Source organism: Ascaphus truei, unplaced genomic scaffold, assembly GCF_040206685.1.
Source record: "Ascaphus truei isolate aAscTru1 unplaced genomic scaffold, aAscTru1.hap1 HAP1_SCAFFOLD_346, whole genome shotgun sequence".
NCBI lineage: Eukaryota > Metazoa > Chordata > Amphibia > Anura > Ascaphidae > Ascaphus > Ascaphus truei.
In genome coordinates this window covers 159030-177028 of record NW_027456464.1, presented here as the reverse complement: position 1 = coordinate 177028, position 17999 = coordinate 159030, and the positions used below count along the sequence as shown (strand labels likewise).

Here is a 17999-nt window from a genome sequence, read left to right as displayed (position 1 = left end):
TCGACTTACGATCTGGGTTCTACCAGGTACCTATGAGTGCAGAGGACCAGGAAAAGACAGCCTTCGTCTGCCCCCTGGGTTTCTACAAAAGTGTCATCAAATAAAAAATAGTTGTGCGTTAAAATAAAATGAATACCTTGCAAAATAAATTGTTTGTGTTTCTCTGGAAATGATAAGTCCTTGTCAAGCCAGTACTTAATGGCCTCGATCCCCCTGGCATGGTCTATACATGTGTAAAGAGATGCCACATCACATGTGGCCCATAGATATGTTGGCTTCCACTTAATGCCCGAGACCGAGTCGATAACGTGGAGCGTGTCCCTAATATGTGACCTGAGCTGTGCTACAAAGGGTTGAAGATAATAATCAACATACTGGGACAAGCCCGACGTCATCGACTTGATCCCAGACACAATGGGCCTACCAGGGGGATTGAGCAAGGACTTATGAACTTTCGGTAAGTGATAAAAAATGGGAGTGCGTGGATGTAGAGTGAATAAAAATGTATACTCCAATTTAGAAATAATACCATCACCCAGTGCAGTAGTGAGAAGTTCCTTCAGCAACATTTGGTAAATGTCAACCGGATCAGACTCCAACACAGTATAGGAGGCCATGTCACCCAGGAGTCTGCGCGCCTCCATGAGGTCACAGGCCACGCAGCTGAGAGATCTTCAGAGGACTCCATTAATGCCGGTTCCCTTGCTCCACGCTTGAGTTAACATCTTGATGACCAGAGATCGTTTGTATCCTGACAGCAACATCAAAAGACAAGTAAAGACAAGCAAGAGCCGGATGGTGGTGATTTATTCATGACACGCTTTTAACTTTTTTATCCTTGTGAGTGCGATTCCTTCCCCCCCCTTCCCCCCTCCATTTCCTTTATTAAATATACAGCTATACACTATGGGGCGTGCGCTCTCTTTTCTCTCTCCTCTACAGATTTCATAGGATGTGGTTCATCCTTTGAGAGCAGCCGGAGACCCCCTGTATTCAAGCCTAACATCTTTGATGGACTTCATCTTTAAAGGACTGGTTTTCCACTTCTTTTTTTTATATATTTTTCTATATATTTCATGGTTAACATTTTTTGTTAATAATATATATATTTTTTTTATTAATTTTTTTATAATATGTTTATTCACTTTTTGCACATTATAGAATGCGTTGTTTAAGTATTGAATAATATATGTTTACTTATCACATTATATCACTATTGACACGCAGGCACTGATACTAATTCATATTTTATTATATATTATATTATATATAATATATTTTTTCATTGTTATATATGCCCTTTGGGGCGCTGCTTTTTTCTGTTTGTTTGCTCATATATATATATATATATATATATATATATATATATATATATATATATATATATATATATTATAATTTATATCGCTGTATATTTATATAACTATATAATATATATATATATATATATATATATATTATATTTATATCGCTGTATATTTATATAACTATATTATATATATATATTATACATATATATATTTAATAGAAAAAATAAATAGACAGCGCCCGTGATAGCATACACTTAAATTACTGCAACCCTGAACTGATTAGCAAAATGCCACAACCAGCACAGATGTCTAAAAACAAACCATGTATATAATATGAAATGGTATGAGCTATGGCGGTGGAGGTAAATATAACATATATAAAATACCATGAATAATAAAAATGTGTGAGAAAGCAAAACTCACAATGAAAAAAAAAAAAAATATATATATATAATCAAAAAATAAATAGATGATACCGTTCTGCGGCTAACGAAATGCTTTTATTTGTGCGAGCTTTCGAGATACACTGATCTCTTCTTCCGGCGATGTTACAATGAATGAAGCAAACAAAGGGTATACTTAAGAGATCAGTGTATCTCGAAAGCTCGCACAAATCAAAGCATTTCATTAGCCACAGAACGGTATCATCTATTTATTTTTTGATTATTGAAGCTCGGCTAACACGGTACTGATACCTCTACATGTATATATATATATAAAAATATAAAAATACTAAAAAATAAGAAAAAAGTCTAAGTCATGAAAAAATGTTCTGTTAAAAAAAAAAAAACAATGATCAAAACAGAAAAAATGAAAAAATAAGAACATGAAAAACCTTAAAGGAATATTGTGGTTCCGGGCTGCTTCTTCCTTGGGGTCAACAACCTCCCAACAGATACCTATTAGAGAAAAAGAAAAGGAAAAGCGCCCGATCCATGTGTAAAATCCAATAATAAAGGTTTAATTCTCACGAACAAAGACAAATGCACACTCACACTTTGCCAGTATTATAAAAGCGTTGTATGCAGGCTGCTCATTCGGGTTGCCGGAGAGACGCTGAGACGGTGACACCAGCAGCAGTGAAGCCTTGCAGTTCACACAGCGAGACGGAACATAAGAAACTTGCTACAGTCTTCACATCTTGGCGCATGGGCTTGTCCCATACAACGCTTTTATAATACTGGCAAAGTGAGGGTGCATTTGTCTTTGTTCGTGAGAATTAAACCTTTATTATTAGATTTTACACATGGATCGGGCACTTTTCCTTTTCTTTTTCTCTAATATATATATATTAATTTATATTGCTGTATATTTATATAACTATATTATATATATATATATATATATATATATATATATATATATATATATATATATATAGTCATACTGTAGGCCTGAGCATAAATGATCTAGCATCACAGATGAATATACTGTAGCTGCCAGTAATCCAGTATGTACTTGTGGCCTACTGTAACTAATTGCTGTTTTTCCTTTACATTTTACAGTAGGGCAACAACTCTTCTGGTTGGCCAAATAAGTGAAGAGAACGATGAGAGGAGTGCCAAAGGGTCAAGGACGCTCTAGGGAAAAATCACAATATAACCGCATCTGAGAGCAGCATCAAGAAGATGAGACGCAGAATGGGATGGAAATATGGCCAGGTGAGGTTAGTACTGGATAGTACAGTAGGTAAAAGTGTGGTTTAAGTAACTGTACAGCACCTATAAAATTATTCCTTGTCATTACGGAGCGTACCCTATGATAAGGGACACCAACAAGATCAAAAAAGTGGACCAGGCATGGGCATGGATCGAAAGTGGCGAGACTTTTCAAGATTGCATCATTACTGACGAGTCAACTGTATCGCTTGAGAGATTTGCCACCTTTGCATTCCACAAAAAAGGATGCATATCTATGAAGCCGCGTCCAAAACACCCAGTGAAAATGCAAGTGTGGGGTGCCATCTCTAGGCGTGGACCAGGATGCATCGTCATCTTTGACGGTAATATAATGCACAAAGTCACATGCACTAGTGTGCAGTATTTTGAGCACTTTTCTTTTCTTGTTACAGGAATCATGAATAAAGTATTTTCCCCAAACATACCGTGTCTATGCGCATATTCTTGCCAGCAGTATCAACTTGGTGAAGACGCCAGCGGAGTAAGTACTGTAACCGTTTCTCATTTTTTTACCCTGTTTACTGTGTATCTCTTTAACTAATTCTCCTTCTTTCCCCCCTTCAATTCCAGATCGCCAGATTTCAATCCAATCTAAATGGTCTGGCATCAGCTCAAGGATCATATCCGAAAAGTGGTAAAACCGTCAAAAAAGGATGAATTGGCGGATGGCATAATGAGTTTTTGGAACAACATACTCACCGTAGAAAGATGTAATAAATATATTGATCATATTGCGACTGTGTTGCCCATTATGATAGAGCGTAATGGGCAGGCATTTTTAGGAATCTGATTTCTCAGCGCCATCCGCGCAACACACAGACTTCCCTCAGGGAGACTCAGGGCGCGCAGCACAACCTCCGCTTTCCTGCCTCCACAGGCCGTCAGCTCCTCCGTCGCCGCAAGGTCCCCCCCCCTTGATGGTTCCGCCGCTCCTCCTCCTTATCAGTAGCAGGCGCGGGTCCTCCGTCCCGCGCGCACACGTGTGTCCTCCTCCAACGCTGGTCGCATGCACACGCAGTTTACAGAGTGCACTCCCAGCAGCCACTCTTCTACTTCCACTCCTGCTGTGAGGCTCCGTCCCCGTACACCGCACGGGTGTAATCAGAGTACTATCAGTGCTCACCTGGGTTGTATCAGCCACACCTATCCAGAGAGGCTCCCTGCTGTCCTCCTGACCCGCCCCCATCCCTGATTGGTCAGCCCAGTCTTATCTAGCATTTCTGAGACCTCACTCAGTCTCTGTATGGAAGTGTTTGGTGTTCTCTCGGTTACTACAGGTTTTGACACGGCTCATACGACTACCCCCTCTGGGTCTCGACTTCGGCTCTCCTTGGACTACGTATACTCTGCCATCCCACGATCACGGCTTGGACTTCAACCTTCCTCATCTCTCCGCTCCCTGACCTCGGCACGGCAATCTCTATTCTACTCCTATACCCGGTACCGGCAAGTATTGTCTACGTTACTTACATCTGGCCTGGCAACGCTTAATACCACACTCCGGACATGCTCCCTTTGCTGCGGGTGCATGTATTCCTACCTCTCCCTTCAGCACAGGGGACGGGTCTGGTCTGCGGGCAGCACCGGCGTAACATTATGTCGAGCCCACAAGATGCAGACCAAACTGAAGTAAGGCAGTTTCTCTCTGATCTGCTTCAGCAAAACCAGGCCATGGCAGATCAAATTGTGGCACTTATACGTCAGGTCGCCGTACTCTCAGCCCAAGTACCAGCCGCTTCCTCTCCTGCTGTTAATCCCCAGCCCGCAAGTGCAATTAGCAGCTCTGATGTAAAAATTCCGTCCCCAGGCCTTACGCAGGCGATCCGCAAGAATGTAGGGGTTTCCTCAATCAGTGTGAGGTGCAGTTTGAAATGGCCCCCTATCTCTTCAATACTGGACGTAAGAAGGTAGCCTACATTTATAATCTCCTAACGGGCAGCGCCCTGGCTTGGGCTTCCCCGGTCTGGGAGCGACGTTCTGACCTTACCCAGGATTACCCGGCCTTTAAGGCTGAATTCCAGCAAGTGTTCGATTCCCCCGCACGCCGGGAAATGGCATCTGTTTCTCTCCTACAGATTACCCAAGGGCAATGAACGGTGACGCAGTATGCCGTGGAGTTTCAGACCCTCGCAGCCGAGACTAACTGGGGGCAGGAAGCTCTCGTCTCTATATTCTGGCAAGGCCTGCCAGATCCCATCAAGGATGAACTCGCTCGTCAACCCAGGCCAGATCAATTGGAGGTTCTCATCGAACTAGCAGTCCGAGTGGATCAACGTATACAGGTACGCCGCTCCGAGCATCAGCGCACTCGCTTTAATCATTTTCAACCTCCCTTCCTCAGTACTCCTGGCAGTACCCCAGTGGTTACTAGTGCTATCACTCCTCTTCGTCCTGCCCTGGAGCCACCAGAGCCGCTGCAATTGGGGGTACAACACATCCACACACCTATACGGCAATTCCACTATGCCGGGGCATTGTGAATCTACTGTGGATCCGCTGAACACCTGGTCCGGGAATGCCCACTGCAGCCGGGAAAACGGGAACACTCAGCGTGTATGGAGGGGCTCTCTCTGGGTGCCATGTCTCCTCGTCCCCTCCATAAGGGAGAACTCCCTAAGAAACTCACCATACCCGTCTCTCTTACATGCGATAAGTTTCAGACCTTGACCGCAGTGTTCATTGACTCTGGAGCAGGAGGAAACTTTGTGGATCTAGAATTCGTCAGGCTGAACCACATATCGCTCGTGAAGAAGAAAAGTCCCATCGCACTGGTCGGTATAGATGGACTTCCTCTTACCCCGGCATACATCTCCTTAGAGACGGCCCCTCTCTTTCTGACCTCACACCCTCACAAGGAGACCTTAGTCCTCGATGCCATCCATGCTCCTGGAACACCCATTACCCTTGGCCTTACCTGGTTACAGCTTAACCAACACCTGAACAAGTGACCACCAGGGATCACTATAAGCCCTATAAATTGCACTCTTAAGTTACAGTATCCATATCAGACACTGTTGTGAATGGATAATACATAATAAGTAGGACCAAAGGAAGGGTCCACTAACCCTATGACAGCAGACTCAAAAGCATGATTAAAACTAAAACATAACAACATTTTATTAAAACTATTCGTGACAAAACAACATATATATCAAACATATACACACAGGATATAAAATCCTCAAGTGAGAGAGACGGTAGAAATTGGGGATGAGCTGATATGTATTTAACCGTAGCTCATACAGGGACTAATGTCCTCTGGGATATAAGGTATATAGGATATAATAACAATAATTTGTACAAAAACAAATACTGTTAATGGGGCTAGATATTAGGAATAATATGTTTGTGTGATCTGGTTACAGCTTAACAATCCGCAGATTGACTGGACTTCCTCTTCCCCTATCACTTGGAATCCGAGGTCAGATGAGGCTTTCCAACTGTTGGCCAATACCTCCATCCCTGAAATTACCCTTCCCCCTGTCTACCACCAGTTCCGGGACGTTTTCAATAAGGTCCAGTCAGAACTTTTACCGCCTCACAGGACCTACGATTGTCCGATCTATATTGTTCCAGGTTACTGCTTGCCCAAGTCCAAGACCTACCCCTTGTCATTACCAGAGTTACAGGCCATGGATGAATATACAGGAGACTCTCAAGAAAGGTTTCATTCGCCCTTCCAACTCCCCAGCAGGAGCTGGCTTTTTCTTTGTGAAAAAGAAAGATGGTTCATTAAGACCTTGCATTGATTACAGTGGTTTGAACCGCATTCCTCTGAACGCCTCTGGAGGAAATCTCATACTCTCGCAGACTTCCTTCACTACAAATTTATGCAATCCTGTTTCAACTCTGCCCTCTCACAAGCTAAACAAGCCTACTTTTCTTCACTAATCAACATGCACAAGTCTAACCCACACCGACTGTTCTCTGTCTTTGATACTCTACTCAAACCACCCTCAGTTGCCTCTCCTTCCTCCATCTCCGCTCAGGACTTTGCTGACTATTTTAAGGAAAAGGTGGAATCCATACGTCAGAACATCCCCTCTGTTTCTTCCTCCCATCCTAAACCTCTTCCTAACTCTCCTCCTGCCTTCCTTGACTCTTTTTCCACTGTCTCAGAGGAGAATGCGTCGCTGTTGATCGCCTCTTCTCCCTCTACCACTTGCCCTCTTGACCCCATTCCCTCCCATCTCCTAAAACCTCTTGCTCCTACTATAATCCCTACGCTCACACACATTTTTAACTCCTCCCTCTGCTCTGGAACCTTTCCATCTTCCTTCAAACATGCAACAGTCATACCATTACTCAAAAACAGCAAGCTTGACCCTACCTGTCTTTCTAACTATCGACCTGTCTCCCTCCTGCCTTTTGCCTCTAAACTCCTTGAACGTCTTGTATTCTCAACACCTATTCTCTCCTAGACGCTCTACAATCTGGCTTCCGCACTGCTCACTCCACGGAAACAGCCCTCACTAAAATAACTGATGACCTCCATGCTGCCAAAGACAGAGGGCATTACACTCTGCTTATATTACTCAACCTCTTTGCAGCATTTGACACCGTGGACCACCCTCTTCTCCTTCACATTCTCCATACTCTTGGTATTCGGAAGAAAACTCTATCCTGGATCTCATCCTACCTCTCCCATCGTACTTTCAGTGTCTCTTCTTCTAACACCTTCTCCTCCTCTATTGATCTCTCTGTGGGGGTACCCCAGGGCTCTGTACTGGGACCTCTTCTCTTTTCTCTGTACACACTCTCTCTAGGTGACCTAATAACATCTTTTGGATTTAATTATCACCTCTATGCTGATGACACACAAATATACTTTTCAACACCCGACCTTACACCTGCTGTACAAACCAAAGTTTCTGAATATCTCTCTGCTATATCATCCTGGATGGCCCTCCGCCGCCTTAAACTCAACATGGCTTAAACAGAGCTCCTCATACTTCCTCCCAAACCTGGCCCTACTACCTCTTTCCACATTACTGTTGGAACTACGATCATTCACCCAGTAGCCCAAGCACGCTGCCTAGGGGGTCACACTCGACTCCTCTCTCATATTTGCCCCTCACATTCAAAACATTTCTAAAACCTGTCGCTTTTTCCTCCGCAATATAACAAAGATACGCCCTTTCCTCTGTTTCTCGATTGCTAAAACTCTGACTCAGGCCCTCATTCTCTCCCGTCTTGATTACTGTAACCTCCTTCTGTCAGGCCTTCCTGCCTCTCACCTGTCTCCCTTACAATCTATCCTAAACTCTGCTGCCAGCATCACTCTACTCTTTCCTACACTGGCGACACACTTTATTTGAGCTCGGCTAGTCCCACGAATTCGGGTATACCCGGGTGTATTGAGGTTTGTGACTGTTTTCTGCCCGAGTGCATTGGGTTATTTTCCAGGCAGGGATTGAAGCATTTTATTCCCGCTGGCTGCAATACTGCACAGTATATATATATATATACTGCATTACAATTCATGAATTTATGCCATCTGGTAGACACACGAAGCATTGCAGCCTATTAAATCCTAATCATTATCATTTAACAGATCAGCCGCCCGTCAGCCAGGCATGAACCCAGGCTGGGAAGGCAAACGCAACGGGGCTTGTCAGAGGTGAGGAGCGGCGCATTCCAGGTATCTGCCAGGTACATACTGGGTATTTGCTCGAATAAAGTGTGTCGGTGCAGTAGATCTTTCTCAGCATCTCCCCTCATGAAATCCCTCTCCTGGCTTCCGATCAAATCCCACATCTCACACTCCATTCTTCTCCTCACTTTTAAAGCTTTACACTCTTCTGCCCCTTCTTACATCTCAGCCCTAATTTCTCGTTATACCCCACCTAAGATGGCTGCTGACAGGAAGGAAGTCTCTATTTGGTCCTCTATTGCCAGAAGCTGCTCCTGGCCTTTAAATATCAGGAAGTTGCTCCCTGTCTTTGCTCATGCAAAGTACCAGTATCTTGTTCCTGACTTGCTCTGCCTTTTTTCCTGTGTTTGCCTTGCCTGTGTTTTGACTCGTGCTTGGACCTGACTACCCATGCCTGTCTCCTGCCTCGACAGCATAACTGGACCTGACTACCACTGCATCCCAGGTCTCAGATCCCAGGCCAAGGTTGGTGTACCACTCCCTATCTCTGCCTTGCGGGTCCGTATCCTGGTTGTAGTCAGCAAAGTTACACCGGGGAATTAGAGACCTGTAAGCCTGATATCAATAGTGGGAAAGCTACTTGAAAGGTATAATCAGGAAAACCTAACGGGTAACAAAATTATTAGTAATAGTCAACATGGATTTATGAAGGGTAGGTCATGCCAAACTAACCTTATTAATTCATTTGAGGAGGAACTGTAAGTAGTAATTTAGACCAGAGTAATGCAGTTGATTTGATCTAAGATTATTCAAAGACTTTTGATATGGTGCCACATAACAGGTTAGTGTACAAAATAAAGGAAATGGTCACAGTAAAAATATTTGCACTTGGATTGAGAACTGGTTGAAGGATAGACAACAGGGAGCATCCATATTTGAACTTTTTCAGGTTGGGCTAATATTGTGAGTGGAGTACCTCAAGGATCGGTACTTGGACCCCTGCTTTTTCACTTATTTGTTAATGACCTTGAGGTTGACATAGAGAGCAAAGTCTCCATATTTGTTGATGACACTAAATTGTGTAAGGTAGTAGAATCATAGCAGGATGTAATTTCTCTCCAGAAGGACTTGGAAAGACTGGAAACTTGAGTAGGTAAATACAGATGAGGTTTAATACAGATAAATGTAAGTTTATGCATTTAGGAAAGAAGAATAAACATGAAAGGTACAAATGAAATGGGGAAAAATTATGTGAATCCTTGATGGGGATGGATTTTGTTGTGCTTGTAGACAGCAGGCTTAGCAATAGTGCCCAATTTTATGCAGTAGCTGAAATTATCTTATCTTGAATTTAATGAGGAATGATTGGAAGTTAAGTAAGCATAATTATGCCCTTCTATAAAGCATTAATAAGACCACACTTTCAATATAGAGACCAGTTTTGGGCACCATTCCTTAAAAATAAAATTTGGAACTAGAAAAGTGCAGGGAAGAGCAATCAAATTAATAAAGACGATTGATATCTGACTTATAAGGAGAGGTTAGCTAATTTTGATTTGTTTACATTAGAATAAAGGCATAAAAAGGAATATGATAACTATAAACAAATATATACAGGGATGAAACAGAGAGCTTAAAAAGAACTATTCATCCCAAGAACAGTACACACAACATGGGGTCTAACATTAATGTTGGTGGACAGGAGATTTCACCAACAACCAAGGAAAAGGGTTTTAGCAGTATGGGCAGTTAAAATGTGGAATTCATCACCCATGGAGACTGTGATGGCAGATACCTAACAAAAGATATCTTTAAAAAAAAAAAAGGTTGGACATCTTTTTAAAATGGAAAAGTATACAGGATAAGCGAAATAAGTAAACATGGGTAGCATATTGATCCAGGGAGAAATCTGATTGCCAATATTTGGAGTTTGGAAGGAATTACATTTTCTCCTTACGAGACTGCAGTGAAAAATATTTCACTGGGGGTATTATTTTTTTTTGCCTTCCTCTGATTTTAAAATATTGTTAATATAGGATGAATAATATATTTCTTCTAAATTTAGCATAGGTTGAACTTGATGGACATATGTATATTTTCAACCTCATCTACTATGTAACTGTTTAACTATGTAACTATGTAAAGTCACTAAGTGAGAGGGGATTAGTAGGTACAGGTTTTCTGCTAATTTTATTTTGGGAATAAAATAAACAGTTTAAAAAAAAGAAGTGATGATGGAACAACTAGAGATTTAAACATCCTACTGTATTCAGTAGTATTGGGAAGAAATCTTTAAAAATAAAAATACAGGTGGCACTGCCCCTTTAATATACTGCCTCAACCAGGGGCCAGGTATGACCCCTCATACAGATGTGAGTGTGAGGGAATATGGGTGTAAGTGTGAGCGTGTACTCACTTGGCTTCACATGGGATGTAAGTGCCATTAGACTCCAGACAGTGCCCATAGCTGATACCTTCCTTGTTTAGGGCAAAGCAGGCATCGATGCCTACTACAGAACCTAAAGCAGACAAGAAAGGAGTTACTTCAGTTAGAGAAAATCCCATAGACTTTCATGGATGTCCCTCTACAACAAATTATGTACCCCCATATACCTTCATGGTATTCTCTATACAAATCAATTATTTATCACCGTGCACTCATGGAATTTCTTCTAGCAAAAACAAAACAAGAAAAAAGGGCGCATTTGAAGCCTATATATAGGATTTGTGTGTGAATTCAATGATACATTTGCAATTGACAATAAAAAAACAAAAACTTTGCCTGTGAGTCTGTTCAGCTGTGTAGCCCAATTAAGGGAATGGGGTGTTTGACCCATTTTGGAGTCTGTCTGTCGTTCTTCTCTGTGTGCTTGGAGTGGGAACTGCCTGTGGACCCGATGTATGTACCGCTGCAGGTATCTGTAACGCTTATGCTCAACACAAACCAGGGCCGGACCGCGGGGCTGAGGTGGGGATGTGAAAACACCGACCTTAGACCACTAAGCTGGGTCCGGGATGCGTAGTCCGTAGTCGTGCGAAGCCAAGGTTAGGACTGGAGAAAGCAATGTAGTCTGTAGGCAAGCCGGGGTCAGGGCAGGCGTCACAGGATCGAAGGTAGAGGTCACAAGCAAAATTCGGCAATGGGAAAACTTCAGCGAAGGCGCTTCAGCGTAGGTGCTGCAGCGCGATGGGGCCCTGGTGGAGGTAACAGGAAAAGGGTGAGGGAGAAGGCCACAGGAATCCAGGAGTGCAGACACGCCACAGGAAACACTGGGGATGTCAGTGTAGTCGCTTCAGCACGGTGAAGACGAAGTCTGCCAGGAGGAAGGAAAGCAGCATCGGGGCTACTTAGCAGAAAGGCCTTAGGAAGCAGGAGTCTTCAGCACAGGAACTTCAGCATAGGAATAGCCTCTGCTTGGAGGAGATGAAGAACCAGAAGCCACAGCACTGGGGATCCAGCGCTTCAGTACGAGAAGACAGGTAAGGCTGAGGGAGAACAAGGCGAAGACACAAGGAGGCCCAGCAGGCCAAACAGAGAAGACTGTGGCAAGCACAGTTACTTGCAGAAGAATTGCAAAGTCTATATGCAGCATCTTCCTGGTGGAAGAGCAGCAACTAAATAGCACAGGAAGCCAATCAGGTCAGAGCTGCATAAGTGGAAGCAAGGAGCAGGTGATTCTTGATTGCAGATACAGGGAGGGTTTGACTGGAAAGTCTATAGCTCTGTAAGGATGAGTTCCAGCCAAGCACAGGAGCGGATTCCTTACAGTACCCCTCCCCCACCCCCCTTCAGGCAAGAACTCAGGGCGAGCAGGAGCAGGATCACCCAGAGATCTGGGCGACATAGAATTGTTTCTAAAGTGTCTTAGACAGGAAGTAGACCCATGGTCCAACAGTTCATTAGCGAGTAACATCTTTAGAGCTGAGAACGGTGGTACTGCAAATCTTGACACGTAGAAAGCATCACAAAAAGGTTTGGAGATCCAGAGCTGTTGGGAAACAGAGGAGTCCAGAACAGAACTGGCAGAAGGGTAGAAGCCAGATGCCAGATCTTCCGTGATAGTCCTGGAGTATTGTAAGGAGCCGCCGGATGCACTTCCCATGGCAGGTCCCCTCCCTCTGTACAGACCTCCGCAGCGGCCGTCGCCGCGTTGTCCCGTCGGGCCTCCGCTCTCGGCAGCTGTGTGCCACGGTCCTCTCTCCTGGTGGCTTGGCGTGCTGCCACACTTCCGGGTTGCGCGCGTGCAAGCCTTACAGGACGTGTGCGCACCCAGCCTTCTATCTCCTCGTCCTGCACTTCTGGCACCGCCCCCCACTCATCACGGAGTGCTCCTCCTCCTGGCCTAGACACACACCTGGCTTCCTCTTCCTCTCTGCTCCAGATTCTATCCCTAAGGCAACCCAGACACACCTCCGTTCCACCCCTGCCCTCCATTGGTCAGCCATACTTTATTACCCCAGTCCTTCCTCTCCTTCCTCGCTCTGCATAGCTTCTCATAGCCTAGTGCTGTTTGGAGTTCTGTGCCTGGCCCTCTGCTCTTTCCCTGTTCTAGTTGCTGATCTGGCTTGTCTGACTACCCTCTCTGGATTTGGACCTCGGCTTCCCTTGACTACGTGTACCTCTCTACCCCCTGACTTGGCTACGGACTTCGACCTTGCTGTTCTCTACCTTCTACGACCACTGGCTTACGGACTTACTATTCGGACCTCTGGCACCCCGAACTTGGTAAGTACTTAACCATTCTACACTCACGAACCCGGCAACGCACCCTACCACACTTCAGGCATGCCTTCACTGCTATGGGTTCGTGATATACTACCTTCCCACCTCAGTACTGGGGACTGGTTTGGTCTGCGGGCAGCACAGCATTACAAGTACAAGACAAGACAGGCTGATTGTGTGTCGGATGTAGGAGAGAAACATCCTGGAAGAGCAATGGTATTGCTCATATAAGCACATAGAGGTTTATGAGAATTTTTTACTCCAAAAGAAATTCGGTCACTGAGTAGCGGGGGTGGAGGGCGGGAGGATCCATTGCAAGATACTGATACAGTTCTCTTGATACAGACCCGGCCCGCTATCCCTAGCAAGTTGAGTGTGACACTTGGAGTGTTTACATAGTTTTCTGCCGTGGTATAGGCAAACAATAAGAGGCCAACATCTCTGGGCATATGAGGTTTAGAGAGCATCAGGTCCGAAGTCTGGGCTCCATAGAGGACGCAGTAGGCACCAAAGAACAAGAGAGAAGCATGCCCGTGCCCATAGTGGGAGCACAGAAAACAGGGACGGACACCTCAGACAAGGCAAGAAAGTCCAATAGGGGTGTTTCGGGCTTTAACGATGGCAACATGGAATCCAGAGAGGACACTTCAGTCACCACACAGGAACCCACGGGTATAGAATCTGCTTGTAAAGTGAGAAAGTTTTGATCAATACAGATTTTATCCGGTACAGCAGGAAGCTGGGTGAGCGGTAAACATGAGTTAGGCTGCGTCCATAGGACTGCAGCCGTGCTGAGGCACGCGGAGGCTGAGGGAAAGCGGGTGCTTTCCCTGGCCTTGGTCCGGGGGCGTGTTGGAGCATGTCGGGGGGCGGGCCAGTAACGTCACGGAGCTGGTTCGCCCTCATTGGGCGAACCGCTCACGTGACCGGCCCTGCGCTCCCTTGAGCGCTTGAATTAAACATTTTGGTAAGACTTACGCTTACGCAAGCGCTCGGCACTGAGCCCCTGCTAAAGCTGCTCTCATTGCGGCTGCCGGGGCTCAGTGCCGAGCGTGAGCGCGCCTCAGCACGGGTCAGTGCATAAGCGCTGACCCTGGACGCAGCCTTAGAAAAAGAGGTCTTGGAGTTAGAACTGGGTACTTCAAGCACTGACAAAGAATCTGGAAAACACGAACTTGACTTAGGAGTGGAAATCCCAGACTCAAAGGCTTCATGCGATACTGTAGAGGAGTCAGTGCAGAATACATCTGTTTTGAACACAGGGTCCTTTAAATCAGTAGATACATTAGGTACTACAGAAACCTCCTCGGAAGGTAACCCTGAGTTTGCGGCAGAAGTTGAGCAGTCAGTAGTAGGTACCCCAAATATTGTGGAAGAATCAGAGAAGTATAACTACATTTTGAACACTGGGTCCTTTGAATCTGTAGAAACGTCAGGTACTACAGAAAGTCCCATGAGGGATGACCCTGAGTTCGCAGTAGCAGTCATGCAGTCTGTAGCGGATACCTCAAATACTGTGTGAGAGTCAGTGAGAAACAGTATTGTCTGAAGAGTGGGAATCCCAAACTCCAAGGCTACATGAGAAGTTGTAGGGGGACTAGAGAGAGGAAAATTATTCTTTGCTGTGAAGGTTTTGAAGTCATTCTCGGTTACAATAGGAGCTGCAGAATAGTCAGTGAAGAATATGTTTGTTCCTGAAATGGATATCTGGGAAGCAGCAGTGGTCACATTAAGTACAGCGCAGGAATCCGAGAAGGGTATACTGGTCTCTGAAGTGGGTATTTGTGAAACAGTAAGAACTAGGCTAGGTACTTCAATTGGATCAGAGAAAGTTGCGTTTGTCCCTAAAGGGGGAGCCAGGGGGTCAATAATAGGCATACCAGAACCTGTGGGGATTTTTATGGCAGGAACCGTAGAAACAGAAAAAGATGTATCCAATACTGCATGGACCCCAGCAATAGGGGTATTGGTTATGGGAGAAATAGAACTAGGTATATTTAACCATCTAGAGACATTGGGTAAAGGTCTGCTTGTCACTGAAGTGGGTGTCTGAGTATCTATAGTAGGAATACCAGGTACAATGAGAAACTTTGGGCCTCATGCAGTAAGCGACGATTATGTGAAATCGGCAAGCTTATCGATTAGTCATGTTATTGGCGTTTTTCCCTCTCCGTATGCAGTAAGTGCCGAATACATTCAAAATCAAGCCGAAAACAAATCCGCCCACTCTCACGATGATGAGCCGATCACACACAGGTGTATCGGCGTGCGTGGCGGGGTGCTGTTAGGTTGCACAATCACAAATCTTGCTGAATCAGGCGAAACAAGCATGTTTTTGATTGCGCGCCATATTTAAAGGCAACGTGTACTGCTAATCATTCTCTGTGTTGTTGGGAGTGAGAGAGAGAGAGAGACGCACAGAGCTGGACGATTGAAGATTTGCATATTGACTGAGAGACTTGTTGTGTATTGGGTGAGCTTTGTCCTTTGTTGTTTTGTTTACATCTTTGTCTTGTTTTATATGTGGAAGTGGGTCGTGTGATTGCCTGTACATTTCTTGTCTGTTTTTTGTGAGTGCTGGAAGTATGCCCGCAAAGCGTGGGAAGAGTGATGCTGGTGGGAGTGGGAGTGCTACTCGTGGGAGTACGCGTCGGAGTGAACGTACTGTTCAGGGGAGTGATGTTGCTGGTGCACCGAGTGGTGTTGCTGGGAGTGGGAGTGCTGTTGCTGGGAGTGGGAGTGCTGTTGCTGGGAGTGGGAGTGCTGGTGCTGCGAGTGTTGTTGCTGGGAGTGGGAGTGCTGTTGTTGGGAGTGGGAGTGCTGTTGTTGGGAGTGGGAGTGCTGTTGCTGTGAGTGGGAGTGCTGGTGCTGGGAGTGCTGGTGCTAGGAGTGTGAGTGCTGGTGCTAGGAGTGTGAGTGCTGGTGCTAGGAGTGTGAGTGCTGGTGCTAGGAGTGGGAGTGCTGGTGCTGGGAGTGCTGCTGGTGGCGCAGTTGCTGATGGGGTGTCTGGTGGTGGCGTGCTTGCTGGTGGCCAGCTTTTGGAGGCTCTTCCATTGGAAGAAGGAGAGTCCAGTCAGCACCAGCCAAGCTCTGACCCTAAACCTGCTCGGAAAAAACGTGTGGAGAAGCCACGTAATCCTCGCTTCAATGACCAGGAAAATAGGGCTCTTGTCACTGGCATTCTGGAGCACTATGACAGTCTCTATGGACATTTAGTAGGTAAGTGTAACTTTACATTTATTATTCAAATACATGTGATCCTAGGTCATCTGAGTTTTGTTCATATGCAAATATGGGTACACAATATCTTTCTATGTTCATTAGTGTGGAAACACAGCTTTTTATCATGCCTTACAAGGACAAATAAACACAGGCGGTCAATTTGCCAGAACTGCATACAATATGAATGCAACCTTGCTTACATGTATAGGTTTAGTAGTGAATGCTCATGTGCTTCACATATTACACATAAAACAGCATGTTTGCTATCTCTTGGAACAGCTAGCAGTGTAGGAAACTGGTGCTTATATTATTATTAATTTACCTCATATCTTTTATATGTTTTTCAAGGGCGGACAAGTGCAGCAAGCAAAAAAGAAATGTGGGACACAATAGTCATTGGTGTCAATGCCTGTGGGAATAGTGTCAGGGACAAGTATCATTGTCGGAAAAGATTTGATGATATTAGGTCCAAATTGAAAAAGAAAATACAAGACCAACGCGTGCATGCTACTGGCACTGGAGGTGGGCCCACACCACAACGTCTCATATTGACTCCATTGGAGGAGCTGCTTCGGCCAAAATTACTTACCGTCGTCGTGGAAGGCTTGGCTGGTGACCGTGACATTGGAATTTATCCGTCACAATTTCCAGCAGGTGATAAATATTACAGTACTAGGCGTGTCGTTGCTTACAGTTATTTTGCATATTTACACTGCTTTTTATACTGTCTTCACAATATAAGCATACCTGCATCTATATATGTATATGTCTGATTCTGTATATATATATCTCAAAATAGACATATATGTAGTAGTCCTACTAAAAGCAGTAACTAATATAGCACGTGCCATTGCGTGCTCATTTACATGTGAATTCCCAAAATGCATAGCTGCAGTGGAAGCAATTGATGGTGGGCGAAGATGGGGAACAACAGGGTAGTACACATGTGTAACACATGTTCATGAGAAATTATTAGTAGCTACAGGTACAGAACAGAAATATGTATCATATTATTGTGTATTTTATTGATTTTACTCCGACAAACATGACATTACTGCCTATTTTAAGCATGCATCAAAGAAATTGCATGTAACGGCCTACAAACATCACTGGCACTAACACATCTATAGTTGCTTATGAAAAGGTCCATTTTTGCTTTATGTCATATACAGACAGCATAATGAGGCACACGTATCATATGTTATGTCATTGTTTTCATAACTTAAACACTGCAGATGACTACTTACAGTAGCTCATCTACCATTGTGTTAAAGCAGCTGCAATTAATATCTCATCACAGCATACACTTCAACAGAGGGGGTGGGGTTCAGCACACACACTAATTACAGCCTCATTTCACGGTCAACTTAGTTCACACCATTTGCACCTGTTTCAAGTCATTGAAAGGTGTGGCTGATTAGGCTTTTTGGGGAAGGGAATACCTTTCTTACAACCTGAATAGCACAACTGAA

General features: G+C 44.6%; 1 protein-coding gene across 2 annotated transcripts in view; it reads right to left on the bottom strand.

Annotated features, from left to right (window-relative positions):
* LOC142483626 (zinc metalloproteinase-disintegrin-like protein H3) overlaps positions 1-17999 on the bottom strand; it is a 232001-nt gene that overhangs the window by 60093 nt on the left and 153909 nt on the right. For both annotated transcript variants that reach the window (XM_075583642.1, XM_075583643.1), the window contains exon 13: positions 10999-11101. In XM_075583642.1, the coding sequence (XP_075439757.1) occupies positions 10999-11101 (103 nt within the window). The remainder of the gene's footprint in view (positions 1-10998; positions 11102-17999) is intronic.